Source organism: Anomaloglossus baeobatrachus, chromosome 4, assembly GCF_048569485.1.
Source record: "Anomaloglossus baeobatrachus isolate aAnoBae1 chromosome 4, aAnoBae1.hap1, whole genome shotgun sequence".
Taxonomy (NCBI): domain Eukaryota; kingdom Metazoa; phylum Chordata; class Amphibia; order Anura; family Aromobatidae; genus Anomaloglossus; species Anomaloglossus baeobatrachus.
The window spans coordinates 101,477,795-101,500,473 of record NC_134356.1 but is presented as its reverse complement, the minus strand read 5'-3'; the positions used below and the strand labels follow the sequence as shown (position 1 = coordinate 101,500,473).

General features: G+C 51.1%; 1 protein-coding gene across 1 annotated transcript in view; it reads left to right on the top strand.

Annotated features, from left to right (window-relative positions):
* LOC142303259 (ankyrin repeat and KH domain-containing protein 1-like) overlaps positions 1-663 on the top strand; it is a 255,586-nt gene extending 254,923 nt beyond the window's left edge. The window contains exon 33 of the mRNA XM_075344493.1: positions 34-663. Within this exon, the coding sequence (XP_075200608.1) occupies positions 34-96 (63 nt within the window). The 3' untranslated portion in view covers positions 97-663. The remainder of the gene's footprint in view (positions 1-33) is intronic.
* The last annotated feature ends 22,016 nt before the right edge of the window (positions 664-22,679 follow it).

The window sequence follows — 22,679 nt, the reverse complement described above, 5'->3', positions numbered from 1 at the left end:
CTTGTGACTGTACTTTTTTTGTTGTGCTTGCAGGCCATGCCAGGAACATGGACATCACCGCCACTTGGAACTGCACATCTAAAATATGTTAATTGAGATGCAGCTGAACACAATTGAAGACTTGGATTGGGATGCCCAGAAGAATTTAAAAGGGTTGCAGACTACTTGGTCAACCCATTCTTAAATGCTAATTAAGTAATAATTAAAACAAAACCTTCTCCTTGCGCTGATGGGCTATAGCTGCGAGCGCAGGCAGATACAGTGCCTACATCGCTAGAACACCACCAGTCGAGGAGGAGAGTCTATTTACCTTTTTTTTTTTTTTTTTTTTCCCCCTTTTATTTTACAATTGAAGACTGTAGCATTTAAGAAGGGGTTGTCCAAGTAGTGGACAACCCCTCTAATGTTTTCTCAGTTACGGTTATTTGTTTTCTTAAATGCCACTTATGTTGGGGAAGTTACATTGTAAAAGCATATTTCAGCTTTACTCTTTTCTGATTGAAAACATCACTTCATACAATCCTGTTTAAAAGTAATGGTATACCTTCCATTTTTACATACACGGGCTATAATGACTTTCAGTTGAATTTAAGTTCTTGTTTTATGTTCCTCTTGTTTAAAATGACCATTCATCCCAAATATTTAATAAAACGTTTCTTCATAGTTTGTTTTTTTTGTCAATAAATTAACAAAAGTTGAATACATATATACTAATTATCAAGATCAAGCTGAAAACCTACAAATGGTGGTCTACTGAAATTTGACTCGGGGACAATCTGCAGTCTAGGCCAGGGATGTCCAATCTATTGGTGTCTCAGGGCCACTTTGTAAGAACCGTTTTCTTGGGTTGCACATTAAATACATAAGCACTTATGAAAGCGAAAAAGATCCATGCAAATCTTCATGGTTTCTGCCACCTCAGATAAGCAAATAAGTATTTGCATAATTAACAATTTATACAGCGGCCCATGTGGAGCGTGTTTTAAGTGTTGGGCAATTCCCAAGATTGCAATCGCTAATATAGAAAATTATAGTAAAAAACAATGCATCACTTGAGTTTGGTGTATACTGCACATAGGATACACTGAGACTGCTGTTTACATATCAAATAAGATACAGTGACACTGCTGTATAAATCATAGGCTACACTGAGATAGCTGTATATATCATGCAATACACTGAGACTGGATAATAGATTTACCAGACCCTGGAGATGCAAAGCTAAAAGAGCTGTAATCGTGGGACAGGAGAGTGGAGCACGCTGACTCCACACACAACATCCTGACAGTGGTCAGTGTCAGACTTAGGCCCCTTTCACATTGCGTTTCAGTGGCTTCGTCGGGGCATCCGTCTGAAATCCTACCCCTTCCCCCACAAAACTTGTTTCGGACGTATGCGCCGACAGGGCTATTGAGTATAATGGAGCAGACAGAGCAAGCGTATGCTCTGTCTTGCACCATTTTCGGGTCTATACGATTTCTGCAGGCGGATGCCCAGACATGGCAAACTACATTCGGGTGTCTGCCTGCAAAAAGCGTATACACCCGAAAATGGTGGAAGACAGGGCATACGCTTGCTCTGTCTGCTCCATTATACTCAATGCCCCTGTTGGCGCATACGTCCGAAACAAGTTTTATGGGGGGAGGGGCGGGATTTCGGACGTTTGCCCCAACGGAGCCACTGAAACGCATTGTGAAAGGGGCCTTTAATAGAGATGAGCGAACCGGTCGCGGTTCGGCTCGAGGTCGGTTCGCCGAACGGGGGTCCCGTTCGAGTTCGGTTCGTCGAACGTTCGACGAACCGAACTCGAGCCAATAGGCTATAATGGGAGGCAATCACAAACACATAAAAATGCATTATAAATGTACACAAACAGTTAATAAACATTGCCATAACACTTACCGGTCCTCGCGATCCCTTCTGCACTCTGTCTCCTGCCGCTATTCCATCCGATGGTCGCTGAATCCTCCCGGTGACGGCACTGCCAGCAGAGATGCAGGACCTATCGTGACGTCAAAATAGCCATGTGACCAGTCACGTGGCTATTATCTCATTGGCTACAGACTGGTCACATGACTATGACGCGTCATGTAGGACCTGCGAGTGCATCTCTCCGGTACACGGTGCACATATGTGTATCGCCGTGTACCTGCGACATGCTCTAGCACACGGTCGACTCCCCGTTCCGTTAGGGACCGGCTGACACAGCCGGTCATTAACGGAGATCACCGTTGCCATAGCAACGCAGTTAGCGGTGACGTCACCGCTAACCGCGGCTCCGAGAGCACCGTTGCTATGGTAACGCGTCTGTCAGCGTTACCGCTGTTACCGCTGACAGCCAGCACTGATCACTCACGGAGTGAAGGCTGCACGCTGCTTCCCGATTGTAGTGAGGATTGTACTGAGGATGAGGTTCCCCAGCCCCAAGTGATGAGCTGGTGAACCTCATCCTCACTACAATCGTCACTACTACTACACTAGAAAGAAAGAAGACAGAAGAGCAGGATCGTGGAGGGCTGACGGGGTAATAAAGATGGAGTCTCTAATGTGTCTGTGTATTTATTTCTATTAAAGTATTTTTTCTGTGTGGTGTTTTTTTTTTTTAACCCTTTATTGGAGATTCTTAATGGCCGGGTCAAACGTGCCTGACATTAAGAATCTCTGGCTTAATACTGGCTAGTAAAACAAAGCCAGTATTAACTCATGATTACCCAACAAGCCACCCAGCTCCAGGGCTGTTGGAAGAGTTGGATACAGCGCCAGATGATGGCGCTTCTATGAGAGCGCCATTTTCTGGGACGGCTGCGGACTGCAATTCGCAGCAGAGGCGCCCAGAAACCTCGGGCTATCCTGTGCTGCGGATTCCAATCCCCAGCTGCCTAGTTGTACCCGGCTGGACACAAAAATGGGGCGAAGCCCACGTCATTTGTTTTTTAATTATTTCATGAAATAAGTGAAATAATTAAAAAAAAAAAAAAAACGGGCTTCCCTATAATTTTGGTTCCCAGCCGGGTACAAATAGGCAACTGGGGGTTGGAGGCAGCCCGTGGCTGCCTGCTGTACCTGACTAGCATACAAAAATATGGCGAAGCCCACGTCATTTTTTTGGTGGGCAAAAAAATTCTGCATACAGTCCTGGATGGAGTATGCTGAGCCTTGTAGTTCTGCAGCTGCTGTCTGCTCTTCTCCATACAGACAGCAGCTGCAGAACTACAAGGCTCAGCATACTCCATCCAGGACTGTATGCAGAAGTTTTTTGCCCACTGAAAAAATTGTGGTCTTCGCCATATTTTTGTATGCTAGCCAGGTACAGCAGGCAGGTACGGCTGCCCCCAACCCCCAGTTGCCTATTTGTACCCGGCTGGGAACCAAAAATAAAGGGAAGCCCTTTTTTTTATTCATGAATTTCATGAAATAATTAGAAAACAAATGACGTAGGCTTCGCCCCATTTTTGTGTCCAGCCAGGTACAACTAGGCAGCTGGGGATTGGAATGCGCAGCACAGGTTGGCCTGAGCTTTCTGGGCCCCACTGCTGCGAATTGCAGTCTGCAGCCGCCTCAGAAAATGGCATTTTCATAGAAGCGCCATCTTCTGGCGCTGTATCCAACTCTTCCAGCACCTGCCTGCTATACCTGGCTAGCATACAAAAATATGGCGAAGCTCACGTCCTTTTTTTGTAGTTTTTTGGCAAAAAAAATAAAAAATGCTTCCCTGGATTTTCCATTGCCAGTGAAGGTAACACCAAGCAGTGGGGGTTAGCAGCCAGTAGCTGCTTGGATTACCCTTAGCTAGCAATACAAAAAATGCAGCAGGAGCCCATATATATTTTTTTTAATTAATTATTTAAATAACTAAAAATAAAATGGGCTTCCCTGTATTTTGATTGCTGGACATCACAGTGCTGTAAAAATAAATCTTTAAAAAAATGACGTAGCGCTCCGCGGTATTTTTGATTCTCAGCGCAGATAAAGCAGACAGCTATGGGTTGCCACCCCCATCTGCCTGCCGTTACCTTGGTTGGCAATCAAAATACAGGGAAGCCCATTAATTTTTTCTATTTAAAAAATAGTTAAAAAAAAAATGACGTTGGGTCCCCCCATTTTTGATAGCCAGCTAGGGTAAAGCAGACGGCTGTAACCTGAAAACCACAGCTGGCAGCTTTACCGTGGTTGGGGATCCAATGTGGAGGTCCCCTCAGGCTCTTTTTTTATAATTATTTTATAAATATTAATAATTACACAATAAAAGTAGGGTCCCCCCCAAATTGGATCACCAGCCAAGGTAAAGCGGACAGCTGTGGTCTGGTATTCTCAGGGTGGGAAGGTCCATAGTTATTGAGCCTTCACAGCCTAAAAATAGCAGGCCGCAGGTACCCCAGACGTGGCGCATCCACTAGATGCGCCAATCCTGGCGCTTCACCCCAGCTCATCCCGTGCCCTGGTGCAGTGGCAAACGGGGTAATAAATCGGGTTGATACCAGCTGTAAAGTAACCTGAGATCAAGCCCAGCAGTTTGTGATGTCATGGCGTCTATTAGATACCCAACATCATAAACTGTCAGTACTAACAAAAAAAAAAAATCGACAAAAGAAATTTATTTGAAAAAACAGTCCCCAAAACATTTCCTCTTTCACCAATTTATTGTAAGAAAAAAAATAAAGGGGTCCCACGACGACTCTGGACCGTCTAGAATATGGGGGGGAGACACTCAGGGAACGTATCCCCCATTTTCTAGGAGTGCGGACCCTTCATGTGAGGAGTGTGGGTGCAATGAATCTGCACTCACTCTTCTCGGGTCCACAGCAGCAGAGTCCATGTCGTAATGGTTGCTACCAAAGCTGCAATGCCCTGCTCATGAGGTAAGGGCATGCCTAATCGGGAGAACTACTGTAGAGGAAGCTCTGCTCACTGGTATATAGGTGCTCAGAGGTAATAATAGATAAAATTGGTGAGTAACCTCGGCACTCTAAATCTCCCAGACTAAGTCAGTAAGTCACAACGGATAGTAAAGCAAAATCACTCTTTATTGGTCCGTATTAAGAAAAAAAATTTTTTCATAAGCATATATGTTTTTGTCCAAAACAAGTTACAAATGACGTTTCGGCCTGAGCCTTCGTCAGATTGGACTTATCTGCATGTAATCATGAAAAATGACAATAATCAGTATCACATAAGAGTGAGAGAACAATAACATAAATTCGAACAATGTAGAGGTACAATTGGGATGCAGCAAAAAAATTGCAACACAGCAAGAAATGAAACACATGATACAAATGTCATAATACAGTACAAGGACAATATAGTAATGACAAATATGGGGTCAGAGTAGGCTTAGACAGCTCTGGTACGAAAGAGATGTCAATCATAAAGTAACATGTGCAGTAGGTGTAGAGCTACACTATGCATGGCAGAGCTAATGGGTAGACTGACCATAGAAAAAGAACGGAGAAAAAGTGGAGAAAAAGGGGAGCACCCTTTGGTGCCTTTCATGTGGCACTAAGGGATGCTTAGCTTTGTATTTAGCGAAAAAAAATGAAAAAAAAAAATGACGTAGGGTTCCCCCTAGTTTTGTAGCCAGCTAGGGTAAAGCAGACGGCTGCAGCCTGCAGACCACAGCTGGCAACCTCACCTTGGCTGGTAATCCAAAACTGAGGGCACCCCACGCTGTTATTTTAAATTAAATAAATAATAAAAAAAAACACGTAGGGGTCCCCCAAAATTGGATCACCAGCCAAGGTAAAGCAGACAGCTGGAGCCTGATATTCTCAGACTAGGGAGGTCCATGGTTATTGGACTCTCCCCAGCCTAAAAATAGCAGGCCGCAGCCGCCCCAGAAGTGGCGCATCCATTAGATGCGCCAATCCTGGTGCTTCGCCCCAGCTCATCCCGCGCCCTGGTGCGGTGGCATACGGGGTAATATATGGGGTTAATACCAGATGTGTAATGTCACCTGGCATCAAGCCCTGGGGTTGGTGAGGTCAGGCGTCTATCAGATACCCGACGTCACCAACCCAGTCAGTAATAAAAAAAAAAATAGACGACAAACACATTTTTATTTGAAAAAACACTCCCCAAAACATTCCCTCTTTAACCAATTTATTAGAATGAAAAACAAATCCAGGTCTGGTGTAATCCAAGGGGTTGCCATGACGATCCACACTGTCCCAGTCAATGAAGAGCAGGATGTTCCCCATTGGCTGGGAGAGCAGTGCAGTGACCTGAGCTAACATCAATGGGTCAGCCCAGGTCACTGCAGGGGGATGACAAGTGCTGCTGTCAGCGAGGTACATTACCTGTGCTGATCTCCAGCACACTGACAGCCCCTGTCACTGAGTTCAATGACCGGCGCCTTCACACCAAGTATCGCGAGAGGCCCGTGACGTCACCGCTAGTCAGTCTCGGGTCGGAAGCGAGAGAAGGTGATGTGACAAGCGGCGGCCATGGAGGACAGTGACAGCGCTGAGGTCGGGATGGCGGGACTTCAGCACCGCAGGTAAGCCGAGCGGGACCATGTGTGTGTGTGTGTGTGTGTGTGTGTGTGTGTGTGTACATGCCGCGGGCAGGAGGGGGCGGAGCGAGCTGAGCGGGGAAGTGTGGGCTTCCTGCACGTAACTAGGATAAACATCGGGTTACTAACCAAAGCGCTTTGCTTGGATACCCGATGTTTATCTTGGTTACCAGCTTCTGGCAGGCTGCTAGCGATGGCTCCTGCACACTGTAGCTGTAAAAAGCCCTGCTTTTTGCTGCTAGAACCGTTCTCGAACGTATCTAGAACTATCGAGCTTTTGCAAAAAGCTCGAGTTCTAGTTCGATCTCGAACAGCCCCCAAAATCACTCGAGCTTAGAACTGGAGAACCGCGAACCGCGCTCAACTCTAGCCTTTAACCCGGTCTTCTGTGCAAGGTGTCGTTGAGTAAAGAGCTGTATGTGCACACTGATCTAAATGAAAATTAACGTTTTCGTAGTCTGTCCCATAGCCCACAGGAAATAAGATTTGGGTCACAAACAGCTATCCTGGACAGTCTTGATGAAAGTTCTAACTGTGGTGTAGTGGTAAACTACACAATAGGACTAGGCTGTTAAAAAGAATGTAATGAGAAAATGTCATTAGTTTTAAATCAGATTTTTGTTTTCACATTTTTCATTGTGATCTATATTAGGGGGTCTCAAACACATGGGCCACATACACCTGAGACTACTTCTAAAGGCCCGCAGGCACGTAGTCCTCATTGATGATGGAGGCCCAGTGCATGAGCACCGCCGACGCCCGCGCTTTACTTCAGTTAAATGTATAGCCAGCATCGTGAAGAGGCAAGCTTTCTGCACAGCTATACTAATGGCAGCCACCTGTCAGAGGCAAGCTGCTAACGTCTGTGTATGACTTGAGCTGCTGGCCTCTGATTGGCTGGCGGTTGCCATTGGAATAGCTGTGTAGAGAGGTTGACTCTGTTCGGCACCGACAATGCACTCAACTGAAATAAAGCGCAGACTGTGACTGGGCCAAGATGGGCCCCCTACACTGGGCCAAGATAGTCAAGGTACATACCTGAGGGCCGCAAGAAGCAGAAAAGCAGAACGAAGGACAGATGAGCAGAATTTTATTTTATTTATTTTTTTTGGGTGTATGGGAAGAATGACACAATAGGGAAAATTACTACAGGATGGGATACATCACTGCAGCATGGGGACAAAATTACTACTTGGTGCTAATTGTAAGACAATATTACTTGTCATGTCAAGTCATGCTTTTATTCTTTTTTTTGTTTACATTTTTTCCCCCACTTTTTTTTTTTAACCTTTTTTCTATTTGTTATGGCCACATCCCTAAAGACCCAGGCTATGAAACTGTAACCATAATCCATATGATGAATACCTTTTAAAAAATTAAACTAGAGAAGAAAAAAAATATATATTATTTTTTTTTTGTATGTGCAGCCCATCTACCCAGCCAAGCTTGAGACCCCTGCTCTATATGTAAACTTGTGCATTCAAAAGTTTGAATATGTCTAACTGTTGTGCTGAAAGTACTGAAACATTCAACTTGCTGTTCTTCAAGGAACTTAATGGCAAAATTTACAACAGGTGTTTAATCCATAAAAAGCCCAATAAATTTTGGGGTTCAATTAGAATTATGTTTAAAAAGTTTGTCACATCATGCTGTTCACATTTTGATATCATTAGACCAAGACATCACCTAACAATTAATCAACAGTACCTTGCCATTGCTTTGAAGCAGAATGTTTTGCTTAGTGTCATTGGTTGCAACAGAGATACAGAGAGACTAAAGCAGGGGTCTCAAACTCGGCCGGGTGTATGGGCCGCACACAGAAAAAAAATAATTTGAGGGGCCGCATTTTTTTCAGGACAAAGTGACATTGTTAGTGGTACCATTTTTTCTTTCTATACACCTTTGGATCACTGTTTTTGAACATTTTTCATTTGTCTATTATAACAAATGTGTACTTTGTTTTTGTATGAATATATATTATATAAAAATATATATTATAAAACACATTTTTTTTTTATTTACATTTTTTCTTCTTTTTGTAAGTAATACAGTTTTACAATAAGCACCGTATAGTAATTTTGGCCAACATCTTGTAGTAATGTGCCCCATCCTGTTCCCCATTATGTAAAAATGTGCGCATCCTTGCCCCTTGTAGCAATGTGCCCCATGCAGGTCCTCTTCTTGTATTATGCCTCCATGCAGCTCCCCTTCTTGTAGTAATGTGCCCCATGCAGGACTCCTTTTTGTAGTAATGTGTGCTCATTCAGGTCCCCTTCTTATAATAATGTGCCCAATGCAGGTCCCCTACTTGTGGTAATGTGCCCCATATGCAGATCCCCTTCTTGTGGTAATGTGCTTCATGCAGGTCGTCTTCTTGTAGTAAAAACACACACGCACGCACACACACACACTCTCTATTGAGCCTCAGCTAACACACGTACACACACCCTGTGCAGCCTCAGCTAACACATGTGTACACACACCATGTGGAGCCTCAGCTAACACATGTGTACACACACCATGTGGAGCCTCAGCCAGCAACACAATCACACACACCCTGTGCAGCCTTAGCTAGCAACACACACACACACACACACACACACACCTCTGAGGCTGCACAGGGTGTGTGTGTGTGTGTGTTGCTAGCTGAGGCTGCACAGGGTGTGTGTGTGTGTGTGTTGCTAGCTGAGGCTGCACAGGGTGTATGTGTGATTCTGTTGCTGGCTGAGGCTGCACAGGGTGTGTGTACGTGTGTGTTAGCTGAGGCTGCACAGGGTAACACACACGTACACACACCCTGTGCAGCCTCAGCCAGCAACAAAATCACACATACACACACACACCCTGTGCAGCCTCTGCTAGCAACACACACACACCCTGTGCAGCCTCAGCCAGCAACAGAATCACACACGTACACACCCTGTGCAGCCTCAGCCAGCAACAGAATCACACACCCACACCCTGTGCAGCCTCAGCCAGCAACGCAAACACACACACACACACACACACACCCTGTGCAGCCTCAGCCAGCAACGCAAACACACACACACACACCCTGTGCAGCCTCAGCCAGCAACGCAAACACACACACACACACACACACACCCTCAGCTAGCAACACACACGTACACACACCCTGTGCAGCCTCTGCTAGCAACACACACACACCCTGTGCAGCCTCTGCTAGCAACACACACACACCCTGTGCAGCCTCTGCTAGCAACACACACACACACCCTGTGCAGCCTTAGCTAGCAACACACACACACACACACCCACCCAGTGCAGCCTCAGCCAGCAACGCGATCACACATACATACATACACACACACACACACACCCTGTGCAGCCTCAGCTAACACACGTACACACACCCTGTGCAGCCTCAGCCAGCAACAGAATCACACACGTACACACCCTGTGCAGCCTCAGCCAGCAAAAGAATCACACACACACCCACACCCTGTGCAGCCTCAGCCAGCAACGCAAACACACACACACACACACACACACACCCTGTGCAGCCTCTGCTAGCAGCGCAAACACACACACACCCTCAGCTAGCAACACACACGTACACACACCCTTTGCAGCCTCAGCCAGCAACAGAATCACACACACCCACACCCTGTGCAGCCTCAGCCAGCAACGCAAACACACACACACACACACACACACACCCTGTGCAGCCTCTGCTAGCAACACACACACACCCTGTGCAGCCTCAGCCAGCAACAGAATCACACACACCCACACCCTGTGCAGCCTCAGCCAGCAACGCAAACACACACACACCCTGTGCAGCCTCTGCTAGCAACACACACACACCTTGTGCAGCCTCAGCCAGCAACAGAATCACACACACCCTGTGCAGCCTTAGCTAGCAACATACACACACCCTGTGCAGCCTCTGCTAGCAACACACACACACCCAGTGCAGCCTCAGCCATCAACGCAATCACACATACATACACACACACACACTGTGCAGCCTCAGCTAACACACGTACACACACCCTGTGCAGCCTCAGCCAGCAACAGAATCACACACGTACACACCCTGTGCAGCCTCAGCCAGCAACAGAATGACACACGTACACACCCTGTGCAGCCTCAGCCAGCAACAGAATCACACACACCCTGTGCAGCCTCACCCAGCAACGCAAACACACACACACACACGTCCACACACCCCGTGCAGCCTCAGCCAGCAACAAAATCACACACACACACACACACACACACCCTGTGCAGCTTCAGCCAGCAACAGAATCACACAAACCCTGTGCAGCCTCAGCCAGCAACAGAATCACACACACACACACACCCTGTGCAGCCTCAGCCAGCAACAGAATCTCACACACCCTGTGCAGCCTCAGCCAGCAATAGAATCACACACACACACACCCTCAGCTAGCAACACACACGTACACACACCCTGTGCAGCCTCAGCCAGCAACAGAATCACACACGTACACACCCTGTGCAGCCTCAGCCAGCAACAGAACCACACACACACACACCCTGTGCAGCCTCAGCCAGCAACGCAAACACACACACACACACACCCTCAGCTAGCAACACACATGTACACACACCCTGTGCAGCCTCAGCCAGCAACAGAATCACACACACACCCACACCCTGTGCAGCCTCAGCCAGCAACGCAAACACACACACACACACACACACACACACACACAAACCCTCAGCTAGCAACACACACGTACACACAGCCTGTGCAGCCTCAGCCAGCAACAGAATCACACACACACACCCACACCCTGTGCAGCCTCAGCCAGCAACGCAAACACACACACACACACACACACACACCCTCAGCTAGCAACACACACGTACACACACCCTGCGCAGCCTCAGCCAGCAACAGAATCACACACACACACACACCCACACCCTGTGCAGCCTCAGCCAGCAACGCAAACACACACACACACACACACTCAGCTAGCAACACACACGTACACACACCCTGTGCAGCCTCTGCTAGCAACACACACACACACACACACACCCTGTGCAGCCTCTGCTAGCAACACACGTCCACACACCCCGTGCAGCCTCAGCCAGCAACAAAATCACACACACACACCCCCAGTGCAGCCTCAGCCAGCAACAAAATCACACATACAAACACACACACACACACACCCTGTGCAGCCTTAGCTAGCAACACACACCCTGTGCAGCCTTAGCTAGCAACACACAAACACACCCTGTGCAACCTTAGCTAGCAACACACACACACACACCCTGTGCAGCCTCTGCTAGCAACACACACACCCAGTGCAGCCTCAGCCAGCAACGCAATCGCACATACATACACACACAGACACACTCTATTGAGCCTCAGCTAGCAACACACACCCTGTGCAGCCTCAGCTAACACACGTACACACACCCTGTGCAGCCTCAGCCAGCAACAGAATCACACACGTACACACCCTGTGCAGCCTCAGCCAGCAACAGAATCACACACACACACACACCCACACCCTGTGCAGCCTCAGCCAGCAACGCACACACACACACACACACACACACACACACCCTCAGCTAGCAACACACACGTACACACACCCTGTGCAGCCTCAGCCAGCAACACACACACACCCTGTGCAGCCTCTGCTAGCAACACACACACACACCCTGTGCAGCCTCTGCTAGCAACACACACACACCCTGTGCAGCCTCTGCTAGCAACACACACACACACACACACACACCCTGTGCAGCCTCTGCTAGCAACACACACACACACCCTGTGCAGCCTCTGCTAGCAACACACACCCTGTGCAGCCTCAGCTAACACACACGTCCACACCCCCAGTGCAGCCTCAGCCAGCAACAAAATCACACACACACACACACACACCCACACCCCCAGTGCAGCCTCAGCCAGCAACAAAATCACACATACATATATACACACACACACACACACACACACACACACACCCTGTGCAGCCTCTGCTAGCAACACACACACCCTGTGCAGCCTCAGCCAGCAACAGAATCACACCCACCCTGTGCAGCCTTAGCTAGCAACACACACACACCCTGTGCTGCCTCTGCTAGCAACGCAATCACACATACACACACACACACACACACACCCTGTGCAGCCTCTGGTAGCAACGCAAACACACACACACAGCTAGCAACACACACGTACACACACACCCTGTGCAGCCTCAGCCAGCAACAGAATCACACACACACCCCCACACCCTGTGCAGCCTCTGCTAGCAACACACACACACACACACACACACACCCTGTGCAGCCTCTGCTAGCAACACACACACACACACCCTGTGCAGCCTCAGCTAACACACTCGTCCACACACCCCGTGCAGCCTCAGCCAGCAACAAAATCACACACACACACACACACACACACACACACCCAGTGCAGCCTCAGCCAGTAACAAAATCACACATACATACACACACACACACACACACACACCCTGTGCAGCCTCTGCTAGCAACACACACACCCTGTGCAGCCTCAGCCAGCAACAGAATCACACACACCCTGTGCAGCCTTAGCTAGCAACACACACACACCCTGTGCAGCCTCAGCTAACACATGTACACACACCCTGTGCAGCCTCAGCCAGCAACAGAATCACACACACACACACACACACGCACACCCTGTGCAGCCTCAGCCAGCAACGCAAACACACACACACCCTCAGCTAGCAACACACACGTACACACCCTGTGCAGCCTCAGCCAGCAACAGAATCACACACCCACACCCTGTGCAGCCTCTGCTAGCAACACACACACACCCTGTGCAGCCAATGCTAGCAACACACACACACACACACACACACACACACACCCTGTGCAGCCTCAGCTAACACACACGTCCACACACCCCGTGCAGCCTCAGCCAGCAACAAAATCACACACACACACACACCCCGCCAGTGCAGCCTCAGCCAGCAACAAAATCACACACACACACACACACACACACACCCTGTGCAGCCTTAGCTAGCAACACACACACACCCTGTGCAGCCTCTGCTAGCAACACACACACACCCAGTGCAGCCTCAGCCAGCAACGCAATCACACATACATACACACACACACACACACACACACACACACACACCCTGTGCAGCCTCAGCTAACACACGTACACACACCCTGTGCAGCCTCAGCCAGCAACAGAATCACACACGTACACACCCTGTGCAGCCTCAGCCAGCAACAGAATCACACACACACACACACACACACACACACACACACACACCCTGTGCAGCCTCAGCCAGCAACGCAAACACACACACACACACACACCCTGTGCAGCCTCAGCCAGCAACGCAAACACACACACACACACCCTCAGCTAGCAACGCAAACACACACACACACCCTCAGCTAGCAACACACACGTACACACCCTGTGCAGCCTCAGCCAGCAACAAACTCACACACACACCCACACCCTGTGTAGCCTCTGCTAGCAACACACACCCTGTGCAGCCTCTGCTAGCAACACACACACACACCCTGTGCAGCCTCTGCTAGCAACACACACACACACACCCTGTGCAGCCTCTGCTAGCAACACACACACACCCTGTGCAGCCTCAGCCAGCAACAGAATCACACACACCCTGTGCAGCCTTAGCTAACACACACGTCCAGACACCCCGTGCAGCCTCAGCCAGCAACAAAATCACTCATACATACACACACACACCCTGTGCAGCCTCTGCTAGCAACACACACACACACACCCTGTGCAGCCTCAGCTAACACACACGTCCACACACACACACCCACACTCTGTGCAGCCTCTGCTAGCAACACACACACACCCTGTGCAGCCTCAGCCAGCAACAAAATCACACACACACACACCCCCAGTGCAGCCTCAGCCAGCAACAAAATCACACATACATACAAACACACACACACACACACACACACACACACACCCTGTGCAGCCTCAGCCAGCAACGCAAACACACACACACCCTCAGCTAGCAACACACACGTACACACACCCTGTGCAGCTTCAGCCAGCAACAGAATCACACACACACACACACACACACCCACACCCTGTGCAGCCTCTGCTAGCAACGCACACACACCCTGTGCAGCCTCTGCTAGCAACACACACACACACACCCTGTGCAGCCTCTGCTAGCAACACACACACACACACACCCTGTGCAGCCTCAGCCAGCAACAGAATCACACACCCACACCCTGTGCAGCCTCTGCTAGCAACACACACACACCCTGTGCAGCCAATGCTAGCAACACACACACACACACACACACACCCTGTGCAGCCTCAGCTAACACACACGTCCACACACCCCGTGCAGCCTCAGCCAGCAACAAAATCACACACACACACACACCCCGCCAGTGCAGCCTCAGCCAGCAACAAAATCACACACACACACACACACACACACACCCTGTGCAGCCTTAGCTAGCAACACACACACACCCTGTGCAGCCTCTGCTAGCAACACACACACACCCAGTGCAGCCTCAGCCAGCAACGCAATCACACATACATACACACACACACACACACACACACACCCTGTGCAGCCTCAGCTAACACACGTACACACACCCTGTGCAGCCTCAGCCAGCAACAGAATCACACACGTACACACCCTGTGCAGCCTCAGCCAGCAACAGAATCACACACACACACACACACACACACACACACACACACACACACCCTGTGCAGCCTCAGCCAGCAACGCAAACACACACACACACACACACCCTGTGCAGCCTCAGCCAGCAACGCAAACACACACACACACACCCTCAGCTAGCAACGCAAACACACACACACACCCTCAGCTAGCAACACACACGTACACACCCTGTGCAGCCTCAGCCAGCAACAAACTCACACACACACCCACACCCTGTGTAGCCTCTGCTAGCAACACACACCCTGTGCAGCCTCTGCTAGCAACACACACACACACCCTGTGCAGCCTCTGCTAGCAACACACACACACACACACACCCTGTGCAGCCTCTGCTAGCAACACACACACACCCTGTGCAGCCTCAGCCAGCAACAGAATCACACACACCCTGTGCAGCCTCAGCTAACACACACGTCCACACACACACACCCACACTCTGTGCAGCCTCTGCTAGCAACACACACACACCCTGTGCAGCCTCAGCCAGCAACAAAATCACACACACACACACACCCCCAGTGCAGCCTCAGCCAGCAACAAAATCACACATACATACAAACACACACACACACACACACCCTGTGCAGCCTCAGCCAGCAACGCAAACACACACACACCCTCAGCTAGCAACACACACGTACACACACCCTGTGCAGCTTCAGCCAGCAACAGAATCACACACACACACACACACACCCACACCCTGTGCAGCCTCTGCTAGCAACGCACACACACCCTGTGCAGCCTCTGCTAGCAACACACACACACACACCCTGTGCAGCCTCTGCTAGCAACACACACACACACACACCCTGTGCAGCCTCTGCTAGCAACACACACCCTGTGCAGCCTCAGCTAACACACACGTCCACACACCCCGTGCAGCCTCAGCCAGCAACAAAATCACACACACACACCCCCAGTGCAGCCTCAGCCAGCAACAAAATCACACATACACACACACACCCTGTGCAGCCTCAGCCAGCAACAAAATCACACACACACACACCCCCAGTGCAGCCTCAGCCAGCAACAAAATCACACATACACACACACACCCTGTGCAGCCTCTGCTAGCAACACACACACACACACACCCTGTGCAGCCTCTGCTAGCAACACACACACACACACACCCTGTGCAGCCTCTGCTAGCAACACACACACACACACCCTGTGCAGCCTCTGCTAGCAACACACACACACACACACCCTGTGCAGCCTCTGCTAGCAACACACACACACCCTGTACAGCCTCTGCTAGCAACACACACACACCCTGTGCAGCCTCAGCCAGCAACAGAATCACACACACCCTGTGCAGCCTTAGCTAGCAACACACACACACACACCCAGTGCAGCCTCAGCCAGCAACGCAATCACACATACATACGCACACACACACACCCTGTGCAGCCTCAGCTAACACACGTACACACACTCTGTGCAGCCTCAGCCAGCAACAGAATCACACACACACACACCCACACCCTGTGCAGCCTCAGCTAACACACGTACACACACCCTGTGCAGCCTCAGCCAGCAACAGAATCACACACACACACCCACACCCTGTGCAGCCTCAGCCAGCAACGCAAACACACACACACACACACACACACACACACACCCTGTACAGCCTCAGCCAGCAACGCAAACACACACACACACACACACACACACACACCCTCAGCTAGCAACACACACGTACACACACCCTGTGCAGCCTCAGCCAGCAACAGAATCACACACACACACCCACACCCTGTGCAGCCTCTGCTAGCAACACACACACACACACCCTGTGCAGCCTCTGCTAGCAACACACACACACACCCTGTGCAGCCTCAGCTAACACACACGTCCACACACACACCCACACTCTGTGCAGCCTCTGCTAGCAACACACACACACACCCTGTGCAGCCTCAGCCAGCAACAAAATCACACACACACACACACACACACACACACCCAGTGCAGCCTCAGCCAGCAACAAAATCACACATACATACACACACACACACACACACACACACCCTGTGCAGCCTCAGCCAGCAACGCAAACACACACACACACCCTCAGCTAGCAACACACACGTACACACACCCTGTGCAGCCTCAGCCAGCAACAGAATCACACACACACACACCCACACCCTGTGCAGCCTCTGCTAGCAACACACCCACACCCTGTGCAGCCTCTGCTAGCAACACACCCACACCCTGTGCAGCCTCTGCTAGCAACACACACACACCCTGTGCAGCCTCTGCTAGCAACACACACACACCCTGTGCAGCCTCTGCTAGCAACACACACACACCCTGTGCAGCCTCTGCTAGCAACACACACACACACACCCTGTGCAGCCTCTGCTAGCAACACACACACCCTGTGCAGCCTCAGCTAACACACACGTCCACACACCCCGTGCAGCTTCAGCCAGCAACAAAATCACACATACATACACACACACACACCCTGTGCAGCCTCAGCCAGCAACAGAATCACACACACCCTGTGCAGCCTTAGCTAGCAACACACACACACACACCCAGTGCAGCCTTAGCCAGCAACGCAGTCACACATGCATACACACACACACACACACACCCTGTGCAGCCTCAGCTAATACACGTACACACACCCTGTGCAGCCTTAGCCAGCAACAGAATCACACACGTACACACCCTGTGCAGCCTCAGCCAGCAACAGAATCACACAAACACACCCACACCCTGTGCAGCCTCAGCCAGCAACGCAAACACACACACACACACCCTGTGCAGCCTCAGCCAGCAACGCAAACACACACACACACACACACACACACACACACACACACCCTCAGCTAGCAACACACACGTACACACACCCTGTGCAGCCTCAGCCAGCAACAGAATCACACACACACACCCACACCCTGTGCAGCCTCAGCCAGCAACGCAAACACACACACACACACACAGCCTGTGCAGCCTCAGCCAGCAACAGAATCACACACACACACCCACACACACACCCTGTGCAGCCTCAGCCAGCAACAGAATCACACACACACACCCACACCCTGTGCAGCCTCAGCCAGCAACAGAATCACACACACACACCCACACCCTGTGCAGCCTCTGCTAGCAACACACACACACACCCTGTGCAGCCTCTGCTAGCAACACACACACACCCTGTGCAGCCTCAGCTAACACACACGTCCACACACCCCGTGCAGCCTCAGCCAGCAACAAAATCACACACACACTCACCCCCAGTGCAGCCTCAGCCAGCAACAAAATCACACATACACACACACACACACCCTGTGCAGCCTCTGCTAGCAACACACACACACACCCTGTGCAGCCTCAGCCAGCAACAGAATCACACACACCCTGTGCAGCCTTAGCTAGCAACACACACACACACACACACCCAGTGCAGCCTCAGCCAGCAACGCAATCACACATACATACACACACACACACACACACACACACCCTGTGCAGCCTCAGCTAACACACGTACACACACCCTGTGCAGCCTCAGCCAGCAACAGAATCACACACGTACACACGCTGTGCAGCCTGAGCCAGCAACAGAATCACACCCACACCCTGTGCAGCCTCAGCCAGCAACGCAAACACACACACACACACACACTCACACCCTCAGCTAGCAACACACACGTACACACACCCTGTGCAGCCTCAGCCAGCAACAGAATCACACACACCCACACCCTGTGCAGCCTCAGCCAGCAACGCAAACACACACACACACACACACACCCTGTGCAGCCTCAGCCAGCAACGCAAACACACACACACCCTGTGCAGCCTCAGCCAGCAACGCAAACACACACACACCCTGTGCAGCCTCTGCTAGCAACACACACACACCCTGTGCAGCCTCAGCCAGCAACAGAATCACACACACCCTGTGCAGCCTTAGCTAGCAACATAATCACACACACACACACACACACACACACACACACACACCCTGTGCAGCCTCAGCCAGCAACAGAATCACACATACCCACACCCTGTGCAGCCTCTGCTAGCAACACACACACACCCTGTGCAGCCTCAGCTAACACACACGTCCACACACCCCGTGCAGCCTCAGCCAGCAACAAAATCACACATACATACACACACACACACCCTGTGCAGCCTCTGCTAGCAACACACACACACCCTGTGCAGCCTCAGCCAGCAACAGAATCACACACACCCTGTGCAGCCTTAGCTAGCAACATTCACACACACCCAGTGCAGCCTCAGCCAGCAACGCAATCACACATACATACACACACACACACACACACACCCCCTGTGCAGCCTCAGCTAACACACGTACACACACCCTGTGCAGCCTCAGCCAGCAACAGAATCACACACGTACACACCCTGTGCAGCCTCAGCCAGCAACAGAATCACACACACACCCACACCCACACCCTGTGCAGCCTCAGCCAGCAACGCAAACACACACACACACACACACACACCCTCAGCTAGCAACACACACGTACACACACCCTGTGCAGCCTCAGCCAGCAACAGAATCACACACACACACACCCACACCCTGTGCAGCCTCAGCCAGCAACGCAAACACACACACACACACACACCCTGTGCAGCCTCAGCCAGCAACGCGCACACACACACACACACACACACACACACCCTGTGCAGCCTCTGCTAGCAACACACACACACCCAGTGCAGCCTCAGCCAGCAACAGAATCACACACACACACACACACACCCACACCCTGTGCAGCCTCAGCTAGCAACGCAAACGCAAACACACACACACACACACACACACCCTGTGCAGCCTCAGCCAGCAACGTAAACACACACACACACACACACACATACACACACACCCTCGGCTAGCAACACACACCCTGTGCAGCCTCAGCCAGCAACAGAATCACACACACACACCCACACCCTATGCAGCCTCTGCTAGCAAGACACACACACACACAAACACACACCCTGTGCAGCCTCTGCTAGCAACACACGTCCACACACCCCGTGCAGCCTCTACCAGCAACAAAATCTCACACACACACCCCCAGTGCAGCCTCTGCCAGCAACAAAATCACACATACACACACACACACCCTGTACAGCCTTAGCTAGCAACACACACACACACCCTGTGCAGCCTCAGCTAACACAAACGTCCACACACCCCGTGCAGCCTCAGCCAGCAACAAAATCACACATACATACATACATACACACACACACACACACACCCTGTGCAGCCTCTGCTAGCAACACACACACACCCTGTGCAGCCTCAGCCAGCAACAGAATCACACACACCCTGTGCAGCCTTAGCTAGCAACACGCCCACACACACCCAGTGCAGCCTCAGCCAGCAACGCAATCACACATACATACACACACACACACACACACCCTGTGCAGCCTCAGCTAACACACGTACACACACCCTGTGCAGCCTCAGCCAGCAACAGAATCACACACGTACACACCCTGTGCAGCCTCAGCCAGCAACAGAATCACACACACACACCCACACCCACACCCTGTGCAGCCTCAGCCAGCAACGCAAACACACACACACACACACCCTGTGCAGCCTCAGCCAGCAACGCAAACACACACACACACACACACACACACACACACCCTCAGCTAGCAACACACACGTACACACACCCTGTGCAGCCTCAGCCAGCAACAGAATCACACACACCCACACCCTGTGCAGCCTCAGCCAGCAATGCAAACACACACACACACCCTGTGCAGCCTCAGCCAGCAACAGAATCACACACACCCACACCCTGTGCAGCCTCTGCTAGCAACACACACACACCCTGTGCAGCCTCTGCTAGCAACACACACACACACCCTGTGCAGCCTCAGCTAACACACACGTCCACACACCCCGTGCAGCCTCAGCCAGCAACAAAATCACACACACACCCCCAGTGCAGCCTCAGCCAGCAACAAAATCACACATACATACACACACACACACACACACACACACACACACACACACACCCTGTGCAGCCTCTGCTAGCAACAGTCACACACACCCTGTGCAGCCTTAGCTAGTAACGCAAACACACACACACACACACACACACACACACCCTCAGCTAGCAATACACACGTACACACACCCTGTGCAGCCTCAGCCAGCAACAGAATCTCACACACACACACACACACCCTGTGCAGCCTCTGCTAGCAACACACACACCCAGTGCAGCCTCAGCCATCAACGCAATCACACATACATACACACACACACACACACACTCTATTGAGCCTCAGCTAGCAACACACACCCTGTGCAGCCTCAGCCAGCAACAGAATCACACACGTACACACACCCTGTGCAGCCTCAGCCAGCAACAGAATCACACACGTACACACCCTGTGCAGCCTCAGCCAGCAACAGAATCACACACGTACACACCCTGTGCAGCCTCAGCCAGCAACAGAATCACACACACACACACACCCACACCCTGTGCAGCCTCAGCCCACAACGCAAACACACACACACACACCCTGTGCAGCCTCAGCCAGCAACGCAAACACACACACACACACACACCCTCAGCTAGCAACACACACGTACACACACCCTGTGCAGCCTCAGCCAGCAACAGAATCACACACACACCCACACCGTGTGCAGCCTCAGCCAGCAACGCAAACACACACACACACACACACACACACACACACACCCTCAGCTAGCAACACACACCTCCACACACCCCGTGCAGCCTCAGCCAGCAACAAAATCACACACACACACACACACCCTGTGCAGCCTCTGCTAGCAACACACACACACCCTGTGCAGCCTCAGCCAGCAACAGAATCACACACACCCTGTGCAGCCTCTGCTAGCAACACACACACACCCTGTGCAGCCTCAGCCAGCAATGCAAACACACACACACACACACACTCCCTCAGCTAGCAACACACACGTACACACACCCTGTGCAGCCTCAGCCAGCAACAGAATCACACACGTACACACCCTGTGCAGCCTCAGCCAGCAACAGAATCACACACACACACCCTGTGCAGCCTCAGCCAGCAACGCAAACACACACACACACACACACACCCTCAGCTAGCAACACACACGTACACACACCCTGTGCAGCCTCAGCCAGCAACAGAATCACACACGTACACACCCTGTGCAGCCTCAGCCAGCATTAGAATCACACACACACACCCACACCCTGTGCAGCCTCAGCCAGCAACGCAAACACACACACACCCTCAGCTAGCAACACACACGTACACACACCCTGTGCAGCCTCAGCCAGCAACAGAATCGCACACACACACACACACACACACCCACACCCTGTGCAGCCTCTGCTAGCAACACA